The sequence below is a fragment of the Apiospora hydei genome (genome assembly GCF_038363865.1).
Source record: "Apiospora hydei strain CBS 114990 chromosome Unknown utg000004l_segment0_segment0, whole genome shotgun sequence".
Taxonomy (NCBI): domain Eukaryota; kingdom Fungi; phylum Ascomycota; class Sordariomycetes; order Amphisphaeriales; family Apiosporaceae; genus Apiospora; species Apiospora hydei.
The window spans coordinates 6,234,573-6,257,361 of NW_027117363.1; the positions used below are offsets into that span (position 1 = coordinate 6,234,573).

A 22,789-nucleotide genomic window follows, 5' to 3' on the forward strand; every position below is an offset into this window, starting at 1 on the left:
TCAGCTGGGCTCTTCTCTTCTATCTCCCCCTGTCTTTCTCTTTCAGCTACGCCATTTTCGATTTATTTTCGCGACTTTTTCTTCTTCTTCTTCTTCTTCTTCTTCTTCTTCTTCTTCTTCTTCTTCTTCTTCTTCTTCTTCTTCCTTTTTTTCCCTTTCTCCTTCTCTTTTATACCCAGCTGTATTATGAGTATGCGGAATACACCAGCGACTTGTTTATATTATAAGCTGTAAAGCTCTATATTTTTATTTTATCGAAACGGTCGAGGCTGATACTAAAACACGCCTACCAAACTTCAATACTATTTATTACTCTATACGTAGCAAAGTGGAGAAGCAATTAATGGGTCACAACGACCAGCCGGGTTCGCCTAATGCCTTAGCAAACATCAATCTTGGTTTCTGTCCGGTCGTCCTGTCACAGAGTGGCACATCGAATCTGGGCCCTCAGGGTTCTCGGGGACGAGAAATAGCAAGCAGCTGTTTGCTGCTCAAGATCTGACGTTTTATTGTTTATACATACAGATCCCTGTGGCCCCTGATGAACGTGAAATCAAATCGACAAAGTGCAGCTGCCAAACTAGTTCCCAGTTTCTGATATTGGGTTCACAAGGGGATATAATTACATTACACGCACCTATCAACTTGAGGGTTTGGGTCCGGGGCGGGCACTAGACTAGGAGACATCAAATGGGACACTCAGACCCGGCGCCCCGACTTGAACTTGACAAGCCAAGCCTTGGGTGGTTATAGAAGGCGCCATAAGCAGTGCAGGCGATGACTGCCTTTTCCGGGTTGCGATGGACGTGCTATGTGGCATCGCATCGGAGGGGAGAGGGGCACTGGCGGACTGGTGCAACGGGATGGCGCATTTCGGGTCTGCTACCGTGTAGTGGCTGGCTGTTGCACAGTAGCCGATGCTGCCGTTACCCTGCCCAGGCTTTGCGTGCTTTGAAACCGAAGCCGATTGGACACAGCCTCAGTCGGCACGTACAGTACCTACATAACATACTTACCAAGAAGCAGGTCGGAATCCCCAATTCTGCAACTCTCTTAACGTTGTGTTGTGTTGTGTTGTGTTGTACCTGGTTCGATCGATCGGGCCAGGTCAAGTCGTGACAGTGGCCATGCCATTGATGCTCCTTCACCATCACTGATGTACCCAACCAATCACACCGATTCCCCCTGGCGTGGTTCATCACATTTGGATCCGGTGCACGGATAGCTTGAGCCTCAATTGCCATTTGTCCCTCGGCCACCTAGATGATAAGCCACTGACACACACAGTACAGTCAGTGTGCTATTATGCTATGCGCCTGTCCTTCTCACCCACCTAAGCGAGCCTCTCTTGTTTCGAGATGCAGCCGGAAAATAACATCTGATCTCCCACGGTGCTTGCTACCTGGTTGCCCTTTTCATTCTTAAAAACTGGCTCTTTTCGAACTGCAGGATTGGCCGGCCGAGCCATCTCCCATCTCCGTCTACGATTACTCTAACGCCGAAAACACCTCGTCTCATGCGATGTTTGCCCATCCATCGTGCCTTCTGCTCTCCAACCAATGCTATGCGGCACAGGGGGCACAGCAACATGGTCGGGCGCTAGTGACCTGTGTCGGGTAAGAGATACTACTGTTACAAACGTCAATAGTATCCGTACTTGAGCTTTCTTACCGTTCAAGAACCAAGAACCCGCACGAGTCTGTCCTCTCTTTCCTGCCTGCCCTGTCTGTCTGTTCGTCCTGGCCACCAACAATGCCATCCACACCCACCCTGGCAGCGGGGGGCCACCGCACCGACGCACCCAAGGCCAAGGATACCGGGGATTTCGGGAAACTGCCAAGATTGGCGATCGACAATTCTGGAGCTGCGTCTACCTGAAGGTTTCAACGAGGCCGAAACGTTGACAGGCCCCGTTGCCCGTCCCGTTTTGCTGAATATAGACATTTGGAAACCAAACGCAACCAATGGTTTCCTCTTCTCATGTGATTAGCGCTCTTTCTTGGCCGATGCTGGCCAACCCTTTCTATGGTGAGTCGTCGGCACGTACCGTGGTTTGCTGTCCCAGTCTTCAACACCCCTTTACCCTTTCGAAGACCCGACGAACGAGTGCTGTGCTTGAAGTAAATGAGTACGGCCTGGCCTGAACCAAGTGGCAGACAATGTGTATTTTCCTTAGCCTCAGCTGTCATCCTTGTCAGGCCAACTCACTGCCAAAGTCTGGGCAGCCGGACGCTGGCATAGGGCCCGAGCAGGTCCGATCACACCTCGTAGTGACCTATTGAATCTTATTAGGTTATTTTCTTTGATGGCGATTAGTGACAACAGGGCCATTCATCACTGAATGGGGAGTCCCTCCCCCAACAGCGTGGTTCTTCTGCACAGTAGCTGCCGTTTTCGCCTGGCTCTGATTTAAGCGTTGGATGGTCGCCTTCGACGTGTCCAACGAAGCTGGGGAATCCGGGCTGTCCAAGACGGGCATTTACTGTAGCTCGGCGATTACTTACGACACGTAGTGCTAACGTGGGGCTCGGAAAGGTGAATTTCATCGCGCCGGCTCATGCGCAAAACGCTTTGATGTCCAGGGGGGCCGTTATGGGCCTAAAACAACATAAGTGGGCTTGAGGAGGAGGAGGAGGAGGAGAAGATGGATGGAGGAGCAGAAGGAAGAGGATACATATAGGATATACGCCATCACCTATAGACATGCCCAATCGCCTGCGTTCATACAATGCATTTCCATTGCATTTACGTCAAACTGCATATAAACTCCCTATGTGCATGTAGGTTTGATGTAGCTGGCCAGAAGCAGGATTAGCGGCTGCCGGAAGTCGCAAGAGAGGATCTGCAGCATCGCTTCCGTCAAGCCCCGTCGCGGAGCATGTCCGCCTTATTGGGAATACCCATGGGCATATCGACTTTGCACCCAGCTGGGCCAGGGGGTTAGCAAGACTGAGATATGCACGTCGAACAAGATATCACATTTCACCATCTCCATTCCTTTTTCTTCAGATGAACCCCGAAGCGGACCGCTTACGTCTTACTATAGCTCACGTTATTGCGACCTTGACCCTCTACCACCCCCCCCCCCTCCGTCCACGTCCGTCTGTCACTGTGTCCCACATTGGATCCTGAGAAAGCAAATGTAATGGGCAGCATGGCGTACTTCTTTCCTCCCTCCAGCCCCAGACTCCTCCTTCACGCCGCGGCGGCTTCCAGATTCAGCAAAGTCGTTCCCGCCCAGTCCCCCGAGCTGGTTGCCAAAAGGAGCCAAGGGGTGGGGGCTGGGGGCTCTCACACATGCTTGTTCGCCATCTGCAAACTAAGCGCCGAGGGGTCCGCCCCAGGCGTCTAAGTGACGATGGCCTATGACGCCGATTGTCACCTGAATATAATAAGATTACTCGGACATTTCTCCCCTCATGTCTCGCTAGTAGAGGAGGAGGGAGTATGGGGACTTTTCATCAAGCTTCCGGTCAGCAAGTCATGTCGTAGTAACGGTCGGAACGGCACCGCATTAACACCCGTGACAAGTGACAGGTTTTAGTGGCGGAGCATAGGGCGGAGCACCGAGCAACGGCCTTAGTTAAACCAGTAACCTAGGCCTTTGGACATTAATATTACAACATACATAGATACATGTACATACAAATGCTTTCTCCCCTTCTGGATGCAACCATGGGCGTAACCAACGACATGTCCCAAATGTTCGCAAACAGCGGTCGCCCGGATGTGTCCCATGTTCCTCCCGGACCAGTATTGACCAGCCTGGTGATTTCTCACCACGCAAGGGGAAACCCCCTAGTATTCTCCCGTCCCCTCCGCCAGCCTACTCGGAAGATGGCTATTACAGAAAAGGCAGCGCGCCGGCGAACCCGGCCCAGGCTGCGGCGACTGCAGCCCCCACCACCACCGTGCCGGCCGCGCTCTTAGGGGGCGTCGGCGACGCCGCCGCGGGGGCCGTGTTGCTCGGCGAGCTGCTGTCGCCGGTGGCCGACGCCCCACTGGCCGCGGCCGACTTGGAGGGGCAGCTCACGACGTTGGGGACCTGAACACCCAGGGTGCCGCAGAAGGTGGAGGCGAACTGGATGGACGCGTCCTGGTCGGCCTTGTTGCAGGCATCGGACACACAGCAGGCGATGCCGTCGATGAACTCCTTCTTGGCGCAGATGCACTTGGCGTCGGTGGCAGGGCACCCGCCGATCTGCTGTCCCGACCCCGAGACGAAGTTGTTCAGGCAGCCTTTCTGTTGAAGTGCACGTGATCGGTCAGTCGTGATTGGCCCCAGTTCAACTCAAACCCAACTCAGAGACGAAGAAGAAGGAAAGAAGGAAAGAAAGAAAGAAAGAAAGAAAGAGCAAGGACTGGTCGTCGACTTGTCGCTTATCATGTGTGTATGAATGAGGCGGGCAGGTACGATACCGGAGCCGTAGGGAGCGAAGGGGTGGGCTTACTGAACATTCGGGCAGGGAGCCGAGTCCTGATTGCTGAGCAGCAGCTAGGCCCGCGAATGCGGCAATGCTGACGGTGGTGAACTTCATGGCTGACGCTGGTACGTGTTATCACGGCGCTGGTGGTTGTTAAAGGAAGACGTGTCACTTTCGAAAGTCGAGTATACCGAGAGCGTGGGTGTTAAATAATACCGATGAGACCACTGACAGTCGAGCAACAGAGAGGAGGAAAGCAGAGGCGATGACAGCTACGACGTACGAGGAGAGGAGGTCGGTCCAGATCGACCTATTGCTCTTATTACCCTCTCCTCTCCAACTGTCGACTCCAACGACCAATGAATGAATGATGCGATTGGCGGGCCTGTTGCCAAGCTGCCTGCTCCAGCTTGCATGTCAGGGGAGCGGGTTAATTGGCGCTAACACGCCATGGAATCCGAGCAAATGCGTGTCCGATACGATAGATGTAGACAGCCACTCGCCCTTACCAGTTAAGGTAGGTCAGGTATGACTGGTATCATTGCACTACCTACATGTATGCACATACCTTAGGTAGGTAGGTACCTCGTAGCACCAATTTGTTCAGCTGGGTGGGTTTTTCTTTTCCCTTCTTCTTCTTCTTCTGCAATGTAGATGGCGGATCATGCCGTCACAACAATCAACAGGCATTCAGTCTCAATCAATCAGAGTTTCCCTCTGTTTGCTTCAGGCAGGGTATGTTAGATTACATAAACCTACATGTCGGTACCTACCTCACGACGAGGCAGGCCCTGGGCCCTGGCAGAACGTGACAGGTACTAACCTAGAATTGGGAGTGGCACTACTGTACTGGCAGGCACTGCCTTTCTGCTACTCGTGCTACTGTTGCTCCCCCAGATCTTTACGCAGGGAAAGTGGGACCGCTGGGCGCCCTGAGCCTACCAAATCGCCGCTTCCAAGGGACGTTCCCGCATTTTAGACTTGACCGTAAGGGGAAGGTGCGGCCGGCTTATTTAGCGGCAGGTACTTGTTAGCGCGTCCCCTCTGGGCGGGTGAGGTGGTAGTCGTACTTGCAAGTGGTGCAAGTGGTGCAAGTGGTGCAAGCCGAGCCTGAGCATGGCATGTGTGATCCGTGGTCGGAAATCCTGATGGCGAAATGGTCGAATGGCAATAACCTTACCAGAGGCTGATTGCCGTACGATGGTGCTGCTACCTGCTGCTACACTCCAACCTCCTCAACTCACGGTAGCAGTCTCCAGCAATACTTAACATACGAATACGCGCGTTTACTCCAGTTTCCTCTTCATCTCTTTCTTCTCCTTTGCACTTTATCGACCAAGGGCCCGCGGGTTGCGAGAGGGCGGGAGGGCGGGAGCGCATGTGCATACGTCAGGTAGTACGTATATTGTAAGTATACTGGTAGTAGATGGCGGCATTGAGAGAACCGGTCAATCTAAAAGCAGCCATGGGTCGGGCCTCGTGGCCCCGGGATTGAGTTTGATGGTGACATTGCTTCAATAAAACTCCGCTGGCGATTTTATATCAATCCAGGAATTCCCCGGGTTCCCGCCGCGCCCGTACCGTCTCATTCATCTGGATACTGTACGCAGCAGAAACGAGCAGCAGCAGCTGCCACTCTCACTCCCTCCCTACCTACGTACCTCAGAGACCTGGCCAATGACCTGGACCCTTAGGCCAGACCCTTGCCGCTTCGAAGCATCCCCCTCACCTGCTACAGCTGCACGGGGGAACGTTGTTTTCTTTTTGGTCTCCAACCGCGGCATTGACCCCCCAACGTCTGCTGTCGATTGCGTCAATAGCTTCATCCTGTATATCCGGAATACTTACTTAATACAGAGTCACCGTACCTGCCTCTGGGCGTTGTCGGTAATTTCTCTGCCACGCAGATACACCACCACGTGTCAATACCTTAAGCAGTGAAGACTACTGTTTTTCATCATGGGTCTCGGGATTCTCGAATCCAAGGCCATGGAGCATGTGCCTGGTGAGTTGGTTTCCGCCCCTGATTGCCTCGGGGTATATTGCTCAACTAAGTCACGCAAGGCACTACGCGATACTACGATGACCCGGAACGCCCGCGGACAATCCACGCCGCCCCGGAAACTCGGGGCCTCAAGTGTGATAAGAATGGCATTATTCTCGTGAGTATACCTTGCCCTTAGCATCTACGGCACAATAGACATTCGGGTTTTAACCTTTGTATGCCACTTTTGGTGTAGCATCCGCAACCGTCTGATGACCCAAACGACCCCCTGAACTGGCCGCTATGGCAGCGCGATCTCATCACGTTCGTGCTGTCCATGACAGCCATCTTCGCCACGGCGCTCGGTCCAATCCTCGCTGCCAACACGCTGACCCTCTCCGTTTGGTTCAATATGAACTTCACCTACGTCGCCCTGCTAACGGGCTATTACCTTCTCGGGGTCGGCTTCGCTGCCATCTTCTTCGTGCCCTCGGGCCGCATCTGGGGCAAGCGGCACCTGTTCATCATTGGCACCATCATCTTGATCTTCTCGAGCGCTTGGGGCGGCGCCTCGGGCAAGAGCTATACGAGTCTGCTCTGGGCGCGCATCATCCAGGGCGTCGGTACTGCACCGTTCGAGTCGCTGGTCAACGCGGCTGTTGGCGACTTGTACTTCGTGCATGTAAGTCTTGCTCGATTATATTGCTGTGTGGCGTTCCGGGAAAGGGGAGAGAGGAATATTGCCAAGATGATGCTAACTTGTATGTGGCATAGCAACGAGGTGTGCGGATGGCGTTTACCAACTTGGCTGTGTTCGGTGGAGCTTTCTTTACCCCTGTTGTAGTCGGTAAGATCACGCACACTATCGGCTGGTCGTGGACTTTCTACCTCGTGGCCATCTTCACCGCTATCTCCTTGTTTGGTGTCATTTTCCTGTGCCCCGAGACCTCCTTTCGCCGGGACACGCGGCTCAACACGGACATGGCGGCCGACTCGGGGCGCGAAAGCACCTCGCAGGACGAACCCGAGAAGGATGTAGGGCCGTACTCCCAGACGACCGCGATCGAGGCTGGCTCTGCGGGGTCAACTGCCTCTTCCTGCCCCAAGAAGACATACACCGAGTCCCTCGCCCTTTTCGATGGCCGCAAGACGGACGAGAGCTTCTTCAAGCTGCTCTTCCGGCCGTTCCCCCTGTTCGCTCAGCCCGCGTTTCTGTGGGCCTGCCTGGTCCAAGGTACCATGATCGGTTGGACCGTCTTCATCGGCGTCATCCTCGCCGCCGTCTTCCTGGGCCCGCCGCGCTGGTGGAGCGAGGTCGAGACGGGCTACGCCTACGTAGGGCCCTTCGTAGGTGCCGTCATGGGTTTCGCCATCGCCGGGGGCCTCGCCGACTGGAGCGCCACCTGGCTCACCAAGCGCAACGGTGGTGTCTACGAGCCCGAGTTCCGCATCTTCCTCGTGATCCCCCAGTTCATCTTCGGCTGCATGGGCCTCTACGGCTTCGCCATCACCAGCCAGGGCCCTTATCATTACGTCGTACCCATCATGTTCTTTGCCTTTGAGGTGTGCGGCATGGTCATTGGCGCTGTCGCGAGCTCGCTGTACATCGTGGATGCGTACCGTGAGTTGAAAACCCTCCTCATGTTGAGCAACTGTATTCAGATCTCGGGTGTATGGTTTTCCCATGGCTAATATTGTTGTTGCAACGTATAGGGGACCTTGCTATCGAGGGTTTCACTTGCCTCATCATCTTCAAGAACTTTTTCAGTTTCGGACTCACCTTCAAGGCGTACGATTGGCTGGTGCAGGGTGGTACAGAGCCAGTGTTCTATGCCCTTGCCTCTGTGCAGGTGGTTATTTGTCTGACAAGTATTCCAATGTGTGAGTATTCTCTCCGCTGTGGTTTGCAAAGAGAGAACTTGGGTTGCTAATACGTCTGGACGACTAGATATCTACGGGAAACGAAATCGCGCCTTTTTCTACAGACATGACATCTTGGCAATGACTGGTCTACGTTGATCTCTGAGACAACGCTGACGATAGTGACGGTGAGATGACTTCATTGACATCTTTGGATAATGTTGACACGATGGGAACAATTTATCACGGCCAATATAAAAACCACACCCACACTATGTGATGGCTTACTACGATATATTCTTTTTAAAGTCTCCTGAAATAGGGTCAGATTCCCAGTTCGGTAGCTGCTAATGCTAATTATAATTCTCTTGACGCTGATAGTCGTTTTGATTGGTGATATAAACTTGAGAACGTAATTCATTACTCGTAACATGATCCACAACAGAACAACTCGCCTCTGGAGTTCCGACTCGATATTCTTAATTACCGCTCACTTGAAAGTTGTAAAACAGCGAAGGTGAGTGTTGGACACGAAGATCTAGGCCTTGGAAGCCCCAGAAACCTCGACCTTGGTGGCCTGAGCCGCCAGTGAGGACTTCTTGACGAGGCGCAGGCCCGCCAGGGCATAGACCAAGCCCTCGATACCCAGGATGACGACGAGCGTGACCAGAGCACCGATGACGCCAGCGACAGCGGTGGAGATGCCGTTGCCGGACTTTGAGGCCGCGGTGGCATCACCTCCAGATGAGCTGCCGGAGGCATACTGGGCGCACTGGCCCGTCGAGTTGCCACAGGCGGTGCACCAGCTCTTGGTGTCGCCGATGGCGAACTTGTTCATTTCGCCGGCGAAGGCGGACCAGGGCAGCAAGACCTCGGAGCGGCCGAAGAGTGGGTAGGCGACGGGGACGTTCCCGGCGGCTCCCGCGGCGCCGTTGGAGAAGAGGAAGCGGACCGAGACGTCGTCCTCGGACACGGGCGACGAGGTGGAGTTGGTGACGAGCTCGAAGGCCATGGAGGAGGCGTAGTCGACGATGCCGGTGAAGTCGGCCGACAGCTTTTGCAGCTGCGCGAGGCCGAAGAAGGACGAGAAGCTGGCGTAGGCCCCGAACTGGATGCCGAGCGGCGACGTGCTCTTGCTCTTGCCGTCCAGGGCGGATTGGAGCTGTTGCAGGATCTGACCGGCCAGGACGGAGCCGGCGATGGCGCGGATGGGCTCCGACTCGTTGAAGGCCAGGTTCCACTCGTGGATGTTGGCGAGGTCCTGGACCTTGGCGACGGTCTCTGGAGTGAGGAGGTCCGACGAAGGGATCGTCTTGTTGTGGATCCTGGCCGCATTGATCAGGTCAAAGACTGCGGGGGTTTGTTAGTAGCTGGGAAGAAACCCCCAAGGTGGGGGATATAGATAAAGAAAAGAGAGACTCAAACTTACTCGTGTAGCCGTTCTTGAAGTTGGCCTCGTCGGCATCGAAAGTGCCGCTGATGACGGGTAGCAGGCCCTGGTAGAAGGCCTTGGAGTCGCTGTACGTCTTCTGGTACTCGCTCGAAGCGAAGTAGTTGTTGGAGCTGACCATGGCGTTGCCGCAGCCGCTACCTCCCTGGAGCCACTCGTTGTTCTCGGCGTCGGCGCGGGTGCTCGAAGCGGACGAGGCGACGGCCTTGACGGGGACGTACTGGTAGCCGCCGAGGGGCGCCTCGACCTCGGTGCCGTTGGCGAGCGCCTGGGCCGAGAGGCGGCCGACGGGCGGGTAGAGCCCCTGCACGAAGACCTGGGCCGAGTTGTGCAGGACGGCGTCGTCGGGCGCCGTGACGCTGAGCTGGGACTGCACGGCGATGTCGTGGCTCAGGTCGCGGATGGGCGAGCTGGCGTCCGACGCAACGTACCGGCTGCGGTAGTAGCTGCCGGACAGGAAGACCTCCTCGGCACCCAGCGACGTCAAGTTGGCCGGCGCGTGCGACTTGGGCGTGCGGTCTCCGTGGCGGTGGAAGATGTAGACGCCCAGGACCGACTCGCTCTGCGCGAGCGGCAGGGAGGCCAAGGACATCAGGGTGAGCTTCAAAGCCATGATGGGAAACTGACGGCGAGCTGCTGCGACGGGTCCAAAGTCGGATGCTTGAGTGACTGGAGTATCTACGAACACTCAGGCCAGTCAAGTAAGTGGTTGGCGGTAACGGGCGATGGACAATTAATACCACTTTTCGACCCGAATCAATTCGATTAAATAATAAAAATCCACGATGGCTGGGATGGTAATCAGATCGAGTTTTGCATCTCCGCAAAGGAAGGACCGACCGACCAACCAACCAACCAACGCCGGTTGTTTCGCTGATAAGACAGCATGCAACTACAGTACGGTACACCAGGGAATCGAATCGACCGACCCCGCGGCCGAGGCCTTTCCCCTTCTCGCTGCTACCGACTACACCAATCGAGCGCTGCTGTTTGCTGCTGCCACTACTGCCCGCAGCATCCCGCTCGGGACCGGCCTGAGCGATAACGGACCCGGTGGAGGCGGGCGCCCCTGTGCCTGTGGGAAGTGGGAAAGCTTGAATGGATAGGCCTGCATGGTAACGAGGCCTCTGCCAATGGGAGGCAGCTCGCCAAGTCCACACAAAGTCCCGACTTCTATATCTCGTTAGCTTCGCAAGCTAGCGGAGGCCTAGAAGTGGGGGAGGCGCAGGCCGACCTTGTTGGTTCACGTCACCATTCGCCGTATACTATCAAGCTCGGCCTTTATATGCGGTGTTATCCAGTCGGAAAACCCGGTTCTCGTCAACATCACATTCTTGCTGCGCCCAAGATGCCGACGCATCACCGGTCAGTGAATGTGTCTGTCCCCCAGCAACAGTTCCTTGTGTGATGGTATATTTGCTATGCATAGTACTGCTCTTCTCTGTACAGCTCACGCTACGTGCACTAGTATTTGGTAATAGGCTTGGTATTGGAAAGAATCCATCCTCGGCCACGGCGTCGTCTAGGTAGATAGTAATCTTGGCTATTCGCCACCTCGATATTTCACTTTTGCCAGCGAAAGAACAGCGTCGCCGAGGTACATATCAGAAGCGGACGATAGTGATCCTGCCCTCGGCGTCTTCTCCGACGACCCATCGCTCGTCGCCGTATATCCGCCCCTTGCCCATGAGCTCGGTCCACATCTCATCGGCGAACCGCGCCTCGGCGTTCTCGTCGTCGGCGTCCTCATCCTCGACACTGATCCGCGGCATGACGAAGACGGACAGTGCCTCGACCATGAAGCACTGCCTGGCCACGACCCGGACACCGGCCAGCACGTCCTTCATGTCGCTAACGGTCAGGTACGGGAACTCCTCGTGACGCCAGCAAGGTGCATATCCCGGCCAGATACTTTTGTTGTAGGATGGCGATGGAAGTATCGAGGTTGTCGTCTTGTTCGTGTCCGCGTCCGTCTCGTCAGCAAAGGACAGCCCGGCCGCGGACCCGGATCGAGGACAGAACGACATGTGGACATCGCCATCGGCGCAGCACTCATCGTACCAGATGGGACCGAACCCGACGAGGGGAAGGCCGGTGCAGCGCACAGTATGGTGCCGCGGAGGAAAGATGGACGACTGCGTGCCGGCGAGCCAGCGGTGCTCCTCTTCATGTATGTAGATGTTGTTTTCGTCCAAAGCCAGGTCCCGAATAGCCGGGGTATGCCGCTGGCGAAGGCCGATGGTTTCCAGCTCCCGCCACGTAAGCCGCCGAATGACCGAGGGGCCCAAGTCGGCATCCGGTCTCTTGGTGCCGGTCGGGTCCAGCGAGGGTTTGTAGGCCGAAGGAAACGAAATGTTCCAGACGGCGAGCTGTTCGATTGGGTCATCGTCGCCCCAGGGCGAGCGGTGCGGCTGCCATATGTAGAGTGCGTAATGCGTGTTGCTGTGCGTAGAGAAGAAGCGGTCCGTCGCGTTCAGCGGCAGTCCCAGGAAGTGGATCCTCCACTCGGAGCGAAAGAAGATGTTCCAGGCCGACGAGTCCGAGGATGAGCGCACGATGGCCAGCTTCGGGGACCGCGAAGACGACCGGGACTGGGCCCGCTGCACGTCGTAGGCCGTGGCAAAGGTCCGGTGGACGACCTCGCGCTCGTTCAATCGGTGGTAGGGTTCCCGCTCGCACCATTCGACGATCAAGACAGCACAGGCCAGCCGCACCCGCCTGACGATCTTGCCCCTGCTGCTGAAGGGGACGTGGAATCGCCGCTGCGTCTCGAGGTCGTATGCGACGTACTGTCCGTCGTCGACGCTGGGGTAGATGAGCAGCCCGTCATCCATGCACCAGGTGGGGTCGCTGTATTGGAAGACGGCCTTGTTGTCGTTCCATCGCAGGAAGCGATCCCACGGCGCGACGCCTCGATACAAGTCCCGGTGAGTTGTTTCCTGGACCACGTCAATCTTCTCGACGAGGCGCGGCTTGGCCTGTCGGAGATGATGGTAACGCCGAGCCACCTTGGCGAAGAGGGCCGCCGCAGACTCCCGCCTTGTGCCCGGCGACTTGGAGCCCGACCCCAGGGTCCGGGCTTCCCTGGACCTGGGAAAATGCCACCGCAGCAAAAGCAGAGATGCATGTTCGGATGTGAAGGCATCGTGCCAGGCGCGGCTGATGCGGCGGCAGGCGACACTGTCGCGGGAGGACAGGTAGGTGATGATGAGTAAAAAGACATCCTGGGGTAGATCCGTAAAGTCTTTGGCGAGCGTGGCAGCAGAAGAAGAACATGACGCTGCATGGCCATTTCTTCCGGCCAGGTCGACTGCCATATTGGCTGGCTGGCTGGCTGGGCGGTATCTGCACATACATACAGGTATAGGTATGGCAAGCTTGCTAAGTGCTGGGCGTGCCAATGAGGTCAGCAGCGGCTGTTGGAGTCGGGCGTCGGGCATGCCCCGGTCCTTATTCTTAATGCCCTGCTTGCCTGGTCCAAGTAGGTCTGCACTTCAGGTAATCAACCACGCCTACTCCTGTTGATTTGACTTGACATGCGTGCCTGGGCTGGGTACATGTCAGTTTGAGCTTGTGACACCATTGCGAAGCGCGGTTCAAGTTTAATTGTCAGTCAAAATCGATCTGCATCTTTCGACTGAACAACAGCCCAGGTGATTGCCAAACGCTTACTCAATTGGGAGGGCCTTCGCGGCAAGAGTTCGCCACCCCGCTACCGGGCTTCGGAGCATCAATGCATTAATGTAAGTTAGGTATTTATTTCTATTAGCAACGACTACAACAGAAATTACGACACTGACTACCTTATCCCCTTTGGATGCGATGCAACTGCCCCCAGGTCCCGAGTCATTCTGATGTACGCTTCAGCGCCCCCGACATTTTCCCCTATTACATTGTATATATAGCCTAGCTATGCGTGGGCATGGCCACATCGGCCTTCTGTGAGATTGCGTCGGCGCTCGACCACATGGCCGTGACTGTCTTTTGTTGGGTGTAGAAGTTGATGCCCGGTCTGCCGTAGAACGTGTTCGCGCCGCCGCCCGCAATGCTCTTCTTGTTGCCCGTGAAGGAGAACATGGGCAGTGGCACGGGGATCGGCACGTTGATACCGACCTGCCCAGCCTCGATGTTCTTGCGGAATGTCTCGGCGGTCGAGCCCGACTTGGTGAAGATGGCAGTGCCGTTGCCGTATTCGTTCTTGTTAATCAACTCAATGGCCTCGTTCAGAGTCTCTACGTTCAGACAGACCAGGACCGGGCCAAAGATCTCCTCCGTGTAGCACTTCATGTTAGGCTTAACGTTGGTGATGATGGTGGGGCCAACCCAGTTGCCGTTAGGGTACTTCTCCGGCTTGAAGTTCCGGCCGTCGAGCAGGATCGTTGCCCCCTCCTCTTCGGCGCTGGAGATGAGGGACTTGATTCTCTGCTCGCTCTCGGGCGAGATCACGGGGCCCAGGTCAGCCCCCCTCCTCGAAGCCGCCGTTGACATGCAGGGCCTTGGCACGTTCTGCAAGCTCAGGCAGCCACTCCTTTGTTTCCCCGACCATGACCAATGTGCTCAGAGCCATGCATCGCTGGCCTGCAGCACCAAAAGCAGCACCAGTGACCGCATTCAAGAAGTGGTTCTTGTTACAGTCTGGCAGGACTGCCGCGTGGTTCTTGGCACCCAGATTGGCCTGAACACGCTTGCCGTTGGCAGAGCCTCTGGAGAAGATGTATTCTCCGGCTTTGTTGCCACCAACGAAGCTGATTGCCTTGATTTCAGGGGCATCTAGTAGGAAATCCACAGTGCGGTGGGCGCCGTGAACGATGTTGATCACGCCAGATGGGAAGCCAGCCTTCTGGGCCAGCTCCGCGAGAATCATAGCAGCACCTGGGTCACGCTCCGAGGGCTTAAGGACCAGGGTGTTTCCAGTCACAGTGGCGATGGGGATACACCACAATGGGATCATAGCGGGGAAATCTGGGGGACACAAGCCTGTTAGTCCTTCCTACCTATGTAGTTGAAATTGAATTTATATATCGGGTGAATCGACTTACTGAACGGGCAAATAGCGGCGGTGACTCCCAGTGGCTCTCTGTAAGACCTTGTCTCCATGTCCTTGGCAACCTCGAGCACCTCGCCCTTGAGGAGCTCAGGGGCACCGCAAGCAGCCTCGGCCACCTGCAGCCCCCTCAAGACATCGCCCTTGGCATCGGCGAACGTCTTGCCTTGTTCCAGAGTGATACTGGCCGCCAGACGGTCCCAGTTCTCGCGCACCAAGCCGACGAACTTGAACATGATCTGCTGGCGGGCCAGCACGCTGGTGTTTCGCCACGCCGGGAAGGCCTTCTGGGCGCTGTCGACGGCGGCCCGGAGCTCGGCGTCGGTCGACTGCGGGACGCGGGTCACGAGGTTGTTGGTGGCCGGGTCGTAGAGGTCGATCCACTTGTCCGCCTGCGAGGCCTTGAACTCGTTGTCCACGAACCAGGGCGTATCTTGGGGCTGGGCGATCTTCTCGTGCGTCTGGGGGAAGCTCGTGGCAGTGGAGGACATGGCGCTGTAGGGCCGGATGTGTTGCGCGGTAGCGGCCAACCGGCGCGCTGCTGTGTCTTGAGACGCCATTCTCGCGGACAGGATCGATGAAGAAGGGGAGAAGAGGATGCGGGATGCAGTGCGGCCGGCGCTGACTTTAATACCTCTCGAGACGGGTAGTCGCTGCATTGTGAAGAGGGAAGAGGAGGAGAAGGGGATCCCTAGCAAGCAACACCAAGTCGGATTTGGATAGGGGACCACCACCAAAAAGCAATAGCCAGCCCGGGGGAAAGGCTATCTGTCTTATATGTATGTACAATTGCAATTGGATAACCGACACCCGATCTTGCCAGGCCTACAGTAGCCGGGGCTTCTCCTATCTCGCCAAGGCGCCGCTTTCGGTGCCAACCTCTTGCCCCAGATTTGATGGAGGTCGAGGTGGGGTAGTTCCCTCACTTGTCCGCTTCCGCTGTAAACCGAGATCTGGGGTAAACTAGGAGCCGCGGATAGCAGCGCTTGTTGGTCGCTCAATGTTCCGTCTTGCTTCCACTAGGTACATGGATGTATTCATTACCTAACAAAACAAAAGTGCAAAAAGAAAGCCAGGCACGGTAGCTGGATGAAGCATCGCCCGACGCTACACTTCATAGCAAACACCGCGAGCTTCGGTGTAACATCAAGGCAGTAATAGCCGTATCCATTCAGTGTCTGTCTGTCTGTCTGCCTACACGATGCTATTGTAACGGAGCCTGTCCTGGGCCGAATTTGATCAAAAGGGAAACTACCTAATACACGGGCTCCGGCTCTTCAGCTAATCAATCCTATTCGAAGCTGTACTTCAGCCAGCCGCCAAGAGCCTTTAGACTCTCCCACCGCACATTCTCATCAGGATCTTGCATCAACTCCATGACGCGTGTCTTGAGGCCCAGCTTCTCCAGCTGATATCTTCTTTCGGGCACTTCTTTAACGAGGCAGCCCACATCGTTGCAGGCAATAGCCAGCACTCCCTTGTCGTTGTCCCAAGGTTTCTTCATGATCTCGGCAAGCTGTCGTGGGATCTCGCCAGTCTCAAAGTCGAGGATCTTGCGGGAGTTCTCCGTCCAGAAAGTCTGGTTTCGATGAGGAGGCGACCATCGCAGATGGCCTGACCGCACTTCGGCAACGTACTCGTCAAGAGTAGTCTTGGTCTTTGTGTATTCCTCCAGCATCTCCTTGAGCTTGTCGAGATCCTCTTGCAAGTCGGGGTCTGTCAAGTGACGCCCGCTCACGTTCTGCAGGACCCCAGGGAGCCTCGCCAGCACAGCTGTCGGGAGTAACGAGTTCGAGTTGGGGCTGAGCAGGTTGTAAAGCGTAGAGGCGAGCAGGCGTGTCGTCTTCTCCTTTGGCGAAAGGCGCAGTAGCTGGGTATATAGAAGAATTATATCGTACTCACTGCAACATATTAGTATCCGACACCACCGGGGAATACTGCTTCAACTTACTCGTTCATCTCGTCGCCGATATCCTCGGCCTCAAAGCTTAGCTGCCACATAACCAATAGGACATGGTACAGGAGCTGGAGCCCAACGCCGCCACCCAACGAGCCCTCAAAGCCACTGCTGCCCCTGAGAGTGGTAGAGCTTCCGCTCCACAGGCTGGCTGATGTGTCGGCCCCGATTCCTGCGGCTTTTCTGAGGATCTCGATAAGCGGGGTGACGGTCTCGCTCTTCTGCTTCCAGAATAGCTGCCTAGAAGACTGTCCATACAGCAAGGATGAGTATTCGGTAACAGCAATGTCTTGTAGTCCTGCGTCGTTTGAGTTTTTGGCCAAGCCGCAAAGATAGCTCAAGATCAAAGGCAGGGCGTTTTCGGTTGCGGCAGATTCGTCTTGCGACCTCGCCATCAGGGTGGCCAGAACGGTCGAGGTCAGTAAGGGAATAGGATCTTCGGGGTTGTTGGAGTGCGCCAGGAGCGGTAGGAAATGCTTGTAGGGGTCTGCGTCCTTGAACAAGGCCTTTGCCAGCGAAGGCACAGCTGTACATGTAGATTAGCATGGGAAACCAGCATGCCGACTTGGCAGTTGCAGAGCACGAGAGGGGGACTAGGGCAATGCAACAGACGAGGGAAGGAACGAGGGAGTCTTACCATCCAGCAAATCGCTCAGCAGCACCAGGATGTACTGAAGCACTTCGGAGCGCTTGCTTGCCGACTCGAAGACACCGGGTGCGCCATTGCCACCGACGAACAGTATGCGGTAGCCATCCAGATCAGCTTCGACCACTTGCTTTCTCTGCTCCTTTCTGACTTTATCTACGGCTCGGATCTTGGCGAGCTGAGCGTCGGTGACAGTGCCAACACGGACGGCGCCTTCCCAAGGTATGGGGCGCTGTCTGATGTTGTTCTGGAGCGAACCGAGGTACGGGGGCGGATCCAGAGACATGATGCCTGTGATGGCCTCACACGATCGAGCAGCGTATTTCAGGCGTGTTCAGTGAGCAGCTTCTCAAGTGGCGGAGTTGAAGTTGGCAGCAAAGAGGGGAGGTTGACTGCGATGGCGCAAGATGGATGAAGGCTGCCTGAGTCAGGCGGGTGGTGCAGTCTGATGTTTGAGGTGTGGTATCGATGGTGGCTATTCCGACGACTTGAAGTTCCGACTCCAGCAGCACGCAAGTACGCAAGTACGCAAGTACGTCAAGCAACTGGACCTTGCGGCCTTTTGGAGCACCGACGTTTTAGTGGGGCGGGCGCATCTGAGATCAATCAATCAATTGATCACTCTGGTGCAGGTGCAGCCATAGCTTCCCTGTACATGTATGGATGCAAATAAATGCACAGCCAGAGTGGCTGCAGACTTAAGCCGTACGGTAAATGGTATTTCGTCTGGTTCATCGTGTATATCGGCAAGATAAGTACATGGTATCTGATATGCTTGGACCACATCGCCAGCCGTAAGTCAGAGAACCTGGGCTTGAGTATTGGTTGGTAGTGCTGCAGCGAGAAGAACACCAGTACATTGGCTTAAGATGCACATACTGCCCTACCTACATACAACCTTGGCCCGTACCCATGCATGGTTATATATAGCAAAGAGAATATGCCTTTGTGGCTAGTGTTGGGTATGAGAAAGTCCCATACAGCTCCATCTGCACGTGTTGTGCCGATTAGTGGTGTCTTTGCCCAGGGTAACTTGGCTTCCAGTTGGTTTGGACAGTCTCGATTGCAGGATGGGCTGAGCGCGACATCACATCACATACCTATCTGTACCAAAAACCATATTAGAGCATTTTGGGTTCAGCATGCAGTGCAACCCCCCAAAAGCCTTCAATGAGACGAGGTGTCATTCTATTCTACCCCCCCAAGTACTGGAAGGCCAATATACACACCCTGCGGTCGATAGCATACTAAGGACGAAGGGACTGACAGGAGTTTGCTCAAGTCGTTTTGAGCTTCCCGTTGTACGGCAACCGTTCATCGTTGGGGGCGTTGCGATCTCGCAAGTGACAGATGACAAACATGCACCGGATCTAGGACCTTCTTGTTCGGGCAACCGATTGATGCAAGTAGGCGGACAGAAACGTTGCACGAAGAATAGGCGATCGCACGTGTGGATATTGATCGAAGTGTGCAGTTTTTTGCACTGGAAATTGATGCAATCAAGCATACTTACTTACGTACAGCGTAATTGTGTTTGCCAGGGAGCCGTTTCTTTGATTCACGACATATCGTGACAGGAAAGCTTGCGGCTGCAGACTTGAACGTCATCGCACCGAGGCAGTTTGATCATACGCGACAGTAGATACACGACAGCAGGCTGTTTGCAAAAGAAGAAGGTTGGACTTCTTTTGAAGCTAGAGACGTAAGGTACCAAAACCTTGAAACGCCCGCTCCGTTCCGTGAGACGGATTTAATTTTGACGAGTCGAGTATACTGATGCCCTATAGCAGGGCAGCGGTTCCTGAATAATGGATGGTTTCCATAGTCTGATCTGCAATGACGGAGCCCGAGTTACTTTGATGGAGTCGCGAGGGATGATTGCGCATGATTGGAACTGGGAACGGTGAGGCCCAGCTGGGAGATACGAGCTACCTGTCGCACTTCTTAGCAGCCGATCGGTTAGCAGGCTGCGCGCTACAGCCAGAGCGCTGCCAAAGAGACCCCTGTCGCGCGCCCGAATCTGGGTATGAGTTGTCGTCCAGTCAACCATCCCGGTCGCTGTAAGTGCAAGCACACCTACATAGAAGTTGAACAGTCCCAGATCCTGTCTGCAGCGCTGGTGCGGGTGCTGCATGCCAACTCACCTCGCCATCATTACCACCGCAGTCTCGTCCTTTGATGCGTCTACATGCCACCGAGTACCTAACCGAGAGCTTGCCTGGATTGGAACAATTGAAGCCGGCAAAAAGAGGACAAGTGCTCCTTGGAATCATCCGAACTTGAAATTGAACGTGAACAAGAACTTGAACAAGACTGACAAACTGACTGACTGACTGACTTCAGTACTGGGTCGAATAGAGAAACACCCCTGCTCATAGCCGTGACCAGCCCCCTCGCTTTTCTCTCGCAGGACCTGGCCAAAGGCGCCTATGACACACCACCATCCAGCGTCGCGAACTGCCCGACCCCGCGACTTTTTGGGCAGACGGCCATAAGAGAAGAGGTTGGGAAAAAGAAAAGCCCCAATCGAAGCCCAAAAAGACGCAAGTCGTGCATTAGTAGTATCCTGATTCAGACTGACCCTTGATTGTATCTTTTTTTCTTTCTCTTTCCCATTCATCCATCCTGCCATCCCATCCTACTCTGCCTACGGATTGTCTTGCTTGTCTTATCTTGTCTTGCATTTTTGCAAGTCTTGTCTTGCATACCTACCTAACCTCCATACTTACTTACACGAGGTCTCCCGTCCCGTCATCTCATACATACCCTGTCACTAATAACCACTTTAACACCACCTGAGCTGAGTCGAAGCTTGCTGGCGATCCGGCCTCGCTTCTCGTCTCATTCCCAGTCTTTACAATTGTTACACCGCGATTCAGTGAAAGCCCACAGCATTTGCGACTTGGATTGACTGTCCAGATTGGCCGCTCCCGTACGGAGAGAGCGAGAGCGCGCAGAGTGAGGAGGAGGCCAATTTGTCTCACTGCTCACCCCCATCGTGGGCGCCAACATTCCAGCAAGCAAGCCCCATTCGGAGCCTGCTGGAGCTCTCACACTGTCACAATGCGATTCTCACGGCGGCAACAGCCGTCACTTCCCTCCTCCCTGGTGGCCCTGCTGCTCACCTCCAGCCTGACCGCCGCGTCGCCCTACCCCAAAGATGAGCTGCGAGACTTGGGCTATGGATACATCATGGAGCGCGCCTGCGCGTCTTACTGTGGTGCCGACAACCAATACTGCTGCTCGCAAGGCCAGCAGTGCTACACATCGGCCGGTATAGCGGGCTGCGCCGCGACCGCCGCAAACGGGGGAGGGTTCGATTTCCACACGACAACATGGACCGAAACCAAGACATATACTAGCACATTCAGCACCTATGCGCCCGGCGCCACAGAGGGAGCCGGCGCCGGTATCGGTGGCGCCGATTGCATCCCCAAGCCGGGCACAGGGCAGATCGCTTGCGGGCCCATCTGCTGTACCAACCAGCAGTACTGTCAGCATAGTGGCCAGTGCATGCCGAACGCGGGCGGTGGATTGTGGACCACGGGCACGACCGTGGGCACGACCGTGGGTGTCATGACAACGCAGTACTCTGCGCCCTATCGCGTCACCAGTGGCTCGACCATCTATGATCCCACGGGTACCGCGGCTAGCCAGACCGCCGAACCCACGAGCGACGAGGGTGCTGTCACCACCACCAACAGTTCGCTGAGCGGAGGCGCCATTGCGGGTATCGTCATAGGCACCATCGCCGGTCTTATCCTGCTGCTGCTGCTCTGTTTCTTCTGCATTGTCCGCGGCCTGTGGCATACGCTCTTCGGCGGCAAGAAGAAGGACAGGAAGACCGAAAGGGTCGAGGTTATTGAGGAACGCTATACCCGCCACGGCGGTGGTGCCGCCGCCGCCGGACGACCCGCTCACCGGACATGGTTCGGCGGCGCCGGTGGTGGTGGCCGCCCAGCGACTGTTAGCTCGCGGAGAGAGAAGGAGAAGTCTAGTGGTGCAGGATGGCTCGCCACTGCCGGCGGCGCTGCTATGTTGCTTCTCGGCCTTCGTCGGGGCGACAAGAAGAAGGAGGAGAAGATGCACAAGCCGCCCAGGAGTAACTGGAGCAGCTCGTACTATACCGACTCGTACACTGCGAGCAGCCCTAGTAAGTTTACCTTCCACAATTGACCGAGACATGAATGAGAACAGATAACTGACTGCTTGAAACAGGTAGCGCTAGTTCTGACCGCAGGACGCGCAGGTCTCGACACTCCAGGGGAACCAGGGCATCGCACTCTCGTGTGTCGCGGCATACGAGACGCTCGTAACCTGGTAGCACCCCCCTCGGAACCTTGTGACACATACACACACAACATACTTTCTCACCTTCATATGGACGGAAATTTGTTCTTTGACACACCCCTACACACACCCCTACACACACATCACCGATCTGTCTATAATAAGCACTTCCCCCGAATCAGCACATACCAACACTAGATTACAAATATCCCCTGCTCCCACATCACGCGACACAGATCATGATCCCCCGGCGTTCTGGAATTTTGGTATCGAAAGGAAGAGAAGACTTTTTGGTGGTCTTCTTAATTTTCCTCATTTGCAAGAATTTTCTGGCACCTTTTCACGAGTAATTGTTTTCCGCGAGGGAGACGAACGGAACGGAACGGGACGAGATAAGATGAGATAAGATGAGACGTAAGGTTATGTTCTTCTGGAAAAGAAGATTGGAAACAAAAAACACCGGGCTTTTTGTTCGTTGACGAATGGAACGCGAAGGATGGACGGGATGAGGATATGCGACCCAATGAATTACTATCTAAGTTTGGGACTGAATGAGATGCAATGAGAATGCCCCGAGAAATGATAAAGGAATATACGTTTGTTTCTTCTTCTCGTGGACATATGATGCCCCAGAAATATCTTGCTTTATTGTATATTTTGAGACTTCTCCCTGTCAAGATAGACTTGGTATAGAAATGTAATGCCCTTTCTATAATCACGTTCGATCGTCATGCACTCAGATGCTCCCCAGACTTATGCTCTGCAACTTATCTACTACACCTTGCATGCGAACCCAGTGTTCTGGGGTTCAACTTAATCAGGTTGCAGCTACGAGCATGCATCATCGAGACAGAAAGCATTCTTGACAAGACATGGAGCCCTCTTCAAAGAATGGCTGGTTTAACTTGTGTATTACCAGTGAACTCGGTCATCCACGAGTAGCTACAATCGTAACATCGTCACCCCCATACTAGACTCCATAACTCGAGAAGATCAATACATAGACGAACCTTCTTGTACCGAACTCAGCTAGCAAGCGTCCTCGCAAGATGCAGAGCATCCAATCTGGAGTCGAGTCGACTGCTCCGTGGGCCAAGGGGGCTCATTGGTGTCACATTTGGGGAGATCGAAATG

At 55.1% G+C, this 22,789-nt stretch overlaps 7 protein-coding genes across 7 annotated transcripts; 2 read left to right on the forward strand and 5 right to left on the reverse strand.

The window, feature by feature from the left end:
- Positions 1 to 3,844: 3,844 nt before the first annotated feature.
- Positions 3,845 to 4,538, reverse strand: PG997_004476 (uncharacterized protein; the record flags this gene model as incomplete). Its single annotated transcript, XM_066808791.1, has 2 exons — positions 3,845 to 4,243; positions 4,452 to 4,538. The coding sequence occupies 2 exons, from the start codon at positions 4,536 to 4,538 to the stop codon at positions 3,845 to 3,847; spliced, it is 486 nt and encodes a 161-aa protein (XP_066672409.1).
- Positions 4,539 to 6,383: 1,845 nt separating this feature from the next.
- PG997_004477 (uncharacterized protein) lies at positions 6,384 to 8,339 on the forward strand (the record flags this gene model as incomplete). The annotated part of the gene is made up of 5 exons (XM_066808792.1): positions 6,384 to 6,429; positions 6,489 to 6,586; positions 6,665 to 7,090; positions 7,183 to 8,016; positions 8,139 to 8,339. The coding sequence occupies 5 exons, from the start codon at positions 6,384 to 6,386 to the stop codon at positions 8,337 to 8,339; spliced, it is 1,605 nt and encodes a 534-aa protein (XP_066672410.1).
- A 467-nt stretch (positions 8,340 to 8,806) lies between these two features.
- On the reverse strand, positions 8,807 to 10,331 carry PG997_004478 (histidine acid phosphatase; the record flags this gene model as incomplete). The annotated part of the gene is made up of 2 exons (XM_066808793.1): positions 8,807 to 9,618; positions 9,698 to 10,331. 2 exons carry the CDS (start codon positions 10,329 to 10,331, stop codon positions 8,807 to 8,809), a joined length of 1,446 nt encoding a protein of 481 aa, XP_066672411.1.
- Positions 10,332 to 11,322: 991 nt separating this feature from the next.
- On the reverse strand, positions 11,323 to 13,035 carry PG997_004479 (uncharacterized protein; the record flags this gene model as incomplete). The annotated part of the gene is made up of 1 exon (XM_066808794.1): positions 11,323 to 13,035. One exon carries the CDS (start codon positions 13,033 to 13,035, stop codon positions 11,323 to 11,325), a length of 1,713 nt encoding a protein of 570 aa, XP_066672412.1.
- A 589-nt stretch (positions 13,036 to 13,624) lies between these two features.
- PG997_004480 (methylmalonate-semialdehyde dehydrogenase) lies at positions 13,625 to 15,421 on the reverse strand (the record flags this gene model as incomplete). Its single annotated transcript, XM_066808795.1, has 3 exons — positions 13,625 to 14,224; positions 14,268 to 14,695; positions 14,758 to 15,421. 3 exons carry the CDS (start codon positions 15,419 to 15,421, stop codon positions 13,625 to 13,627), a joined length of 1,692 nt encoding a protein of 563 aa, XP_066672413.1.
- Positions 15,422 to 16,053: 632 nt separating this feature from the next.
- Positions 16,054 to 17,651, reverse strand: PG997_004481 (V-type proton ATPase subunit H; the record flags this gene model as incomplete). Its single annotated transcript, XM_066808796.1, has 3 exons — positions 16,054 to 16,663; positions 16,714 to 17,245; positions 17,357 to 17,651. The coding sequence occupies 3 exons, from the start codon at positions 17,649 to 17,651 to the stop codon at positions 16,054 to 16,056; spliced, it is 1,437 nt and encodes a 478-aa protein (XP_066672414.1).
- A 2,777-nt stretch (positions 17,652 to 20,428) lies between these two features.
- PG997_004482 (uncharacterized protein) lies at positions 20,429 to 21,541 on the forward strand (the record flags this gene model as incomplete). The annotated part of the gene is made up of 1 exon (XM_066808797.1): positions 20,429 to 21,541. The coding sequence occupies one exon, from the start codon at positions 20,429 to 20,431 to the stop codon at positions 21,539 to 21,541; it is 1,113 nt and encodes a 370-aa protein (XP_066672415.1).
- Positions 21,542 to 22,789: the final 1,248 nt, after the last annotated feature.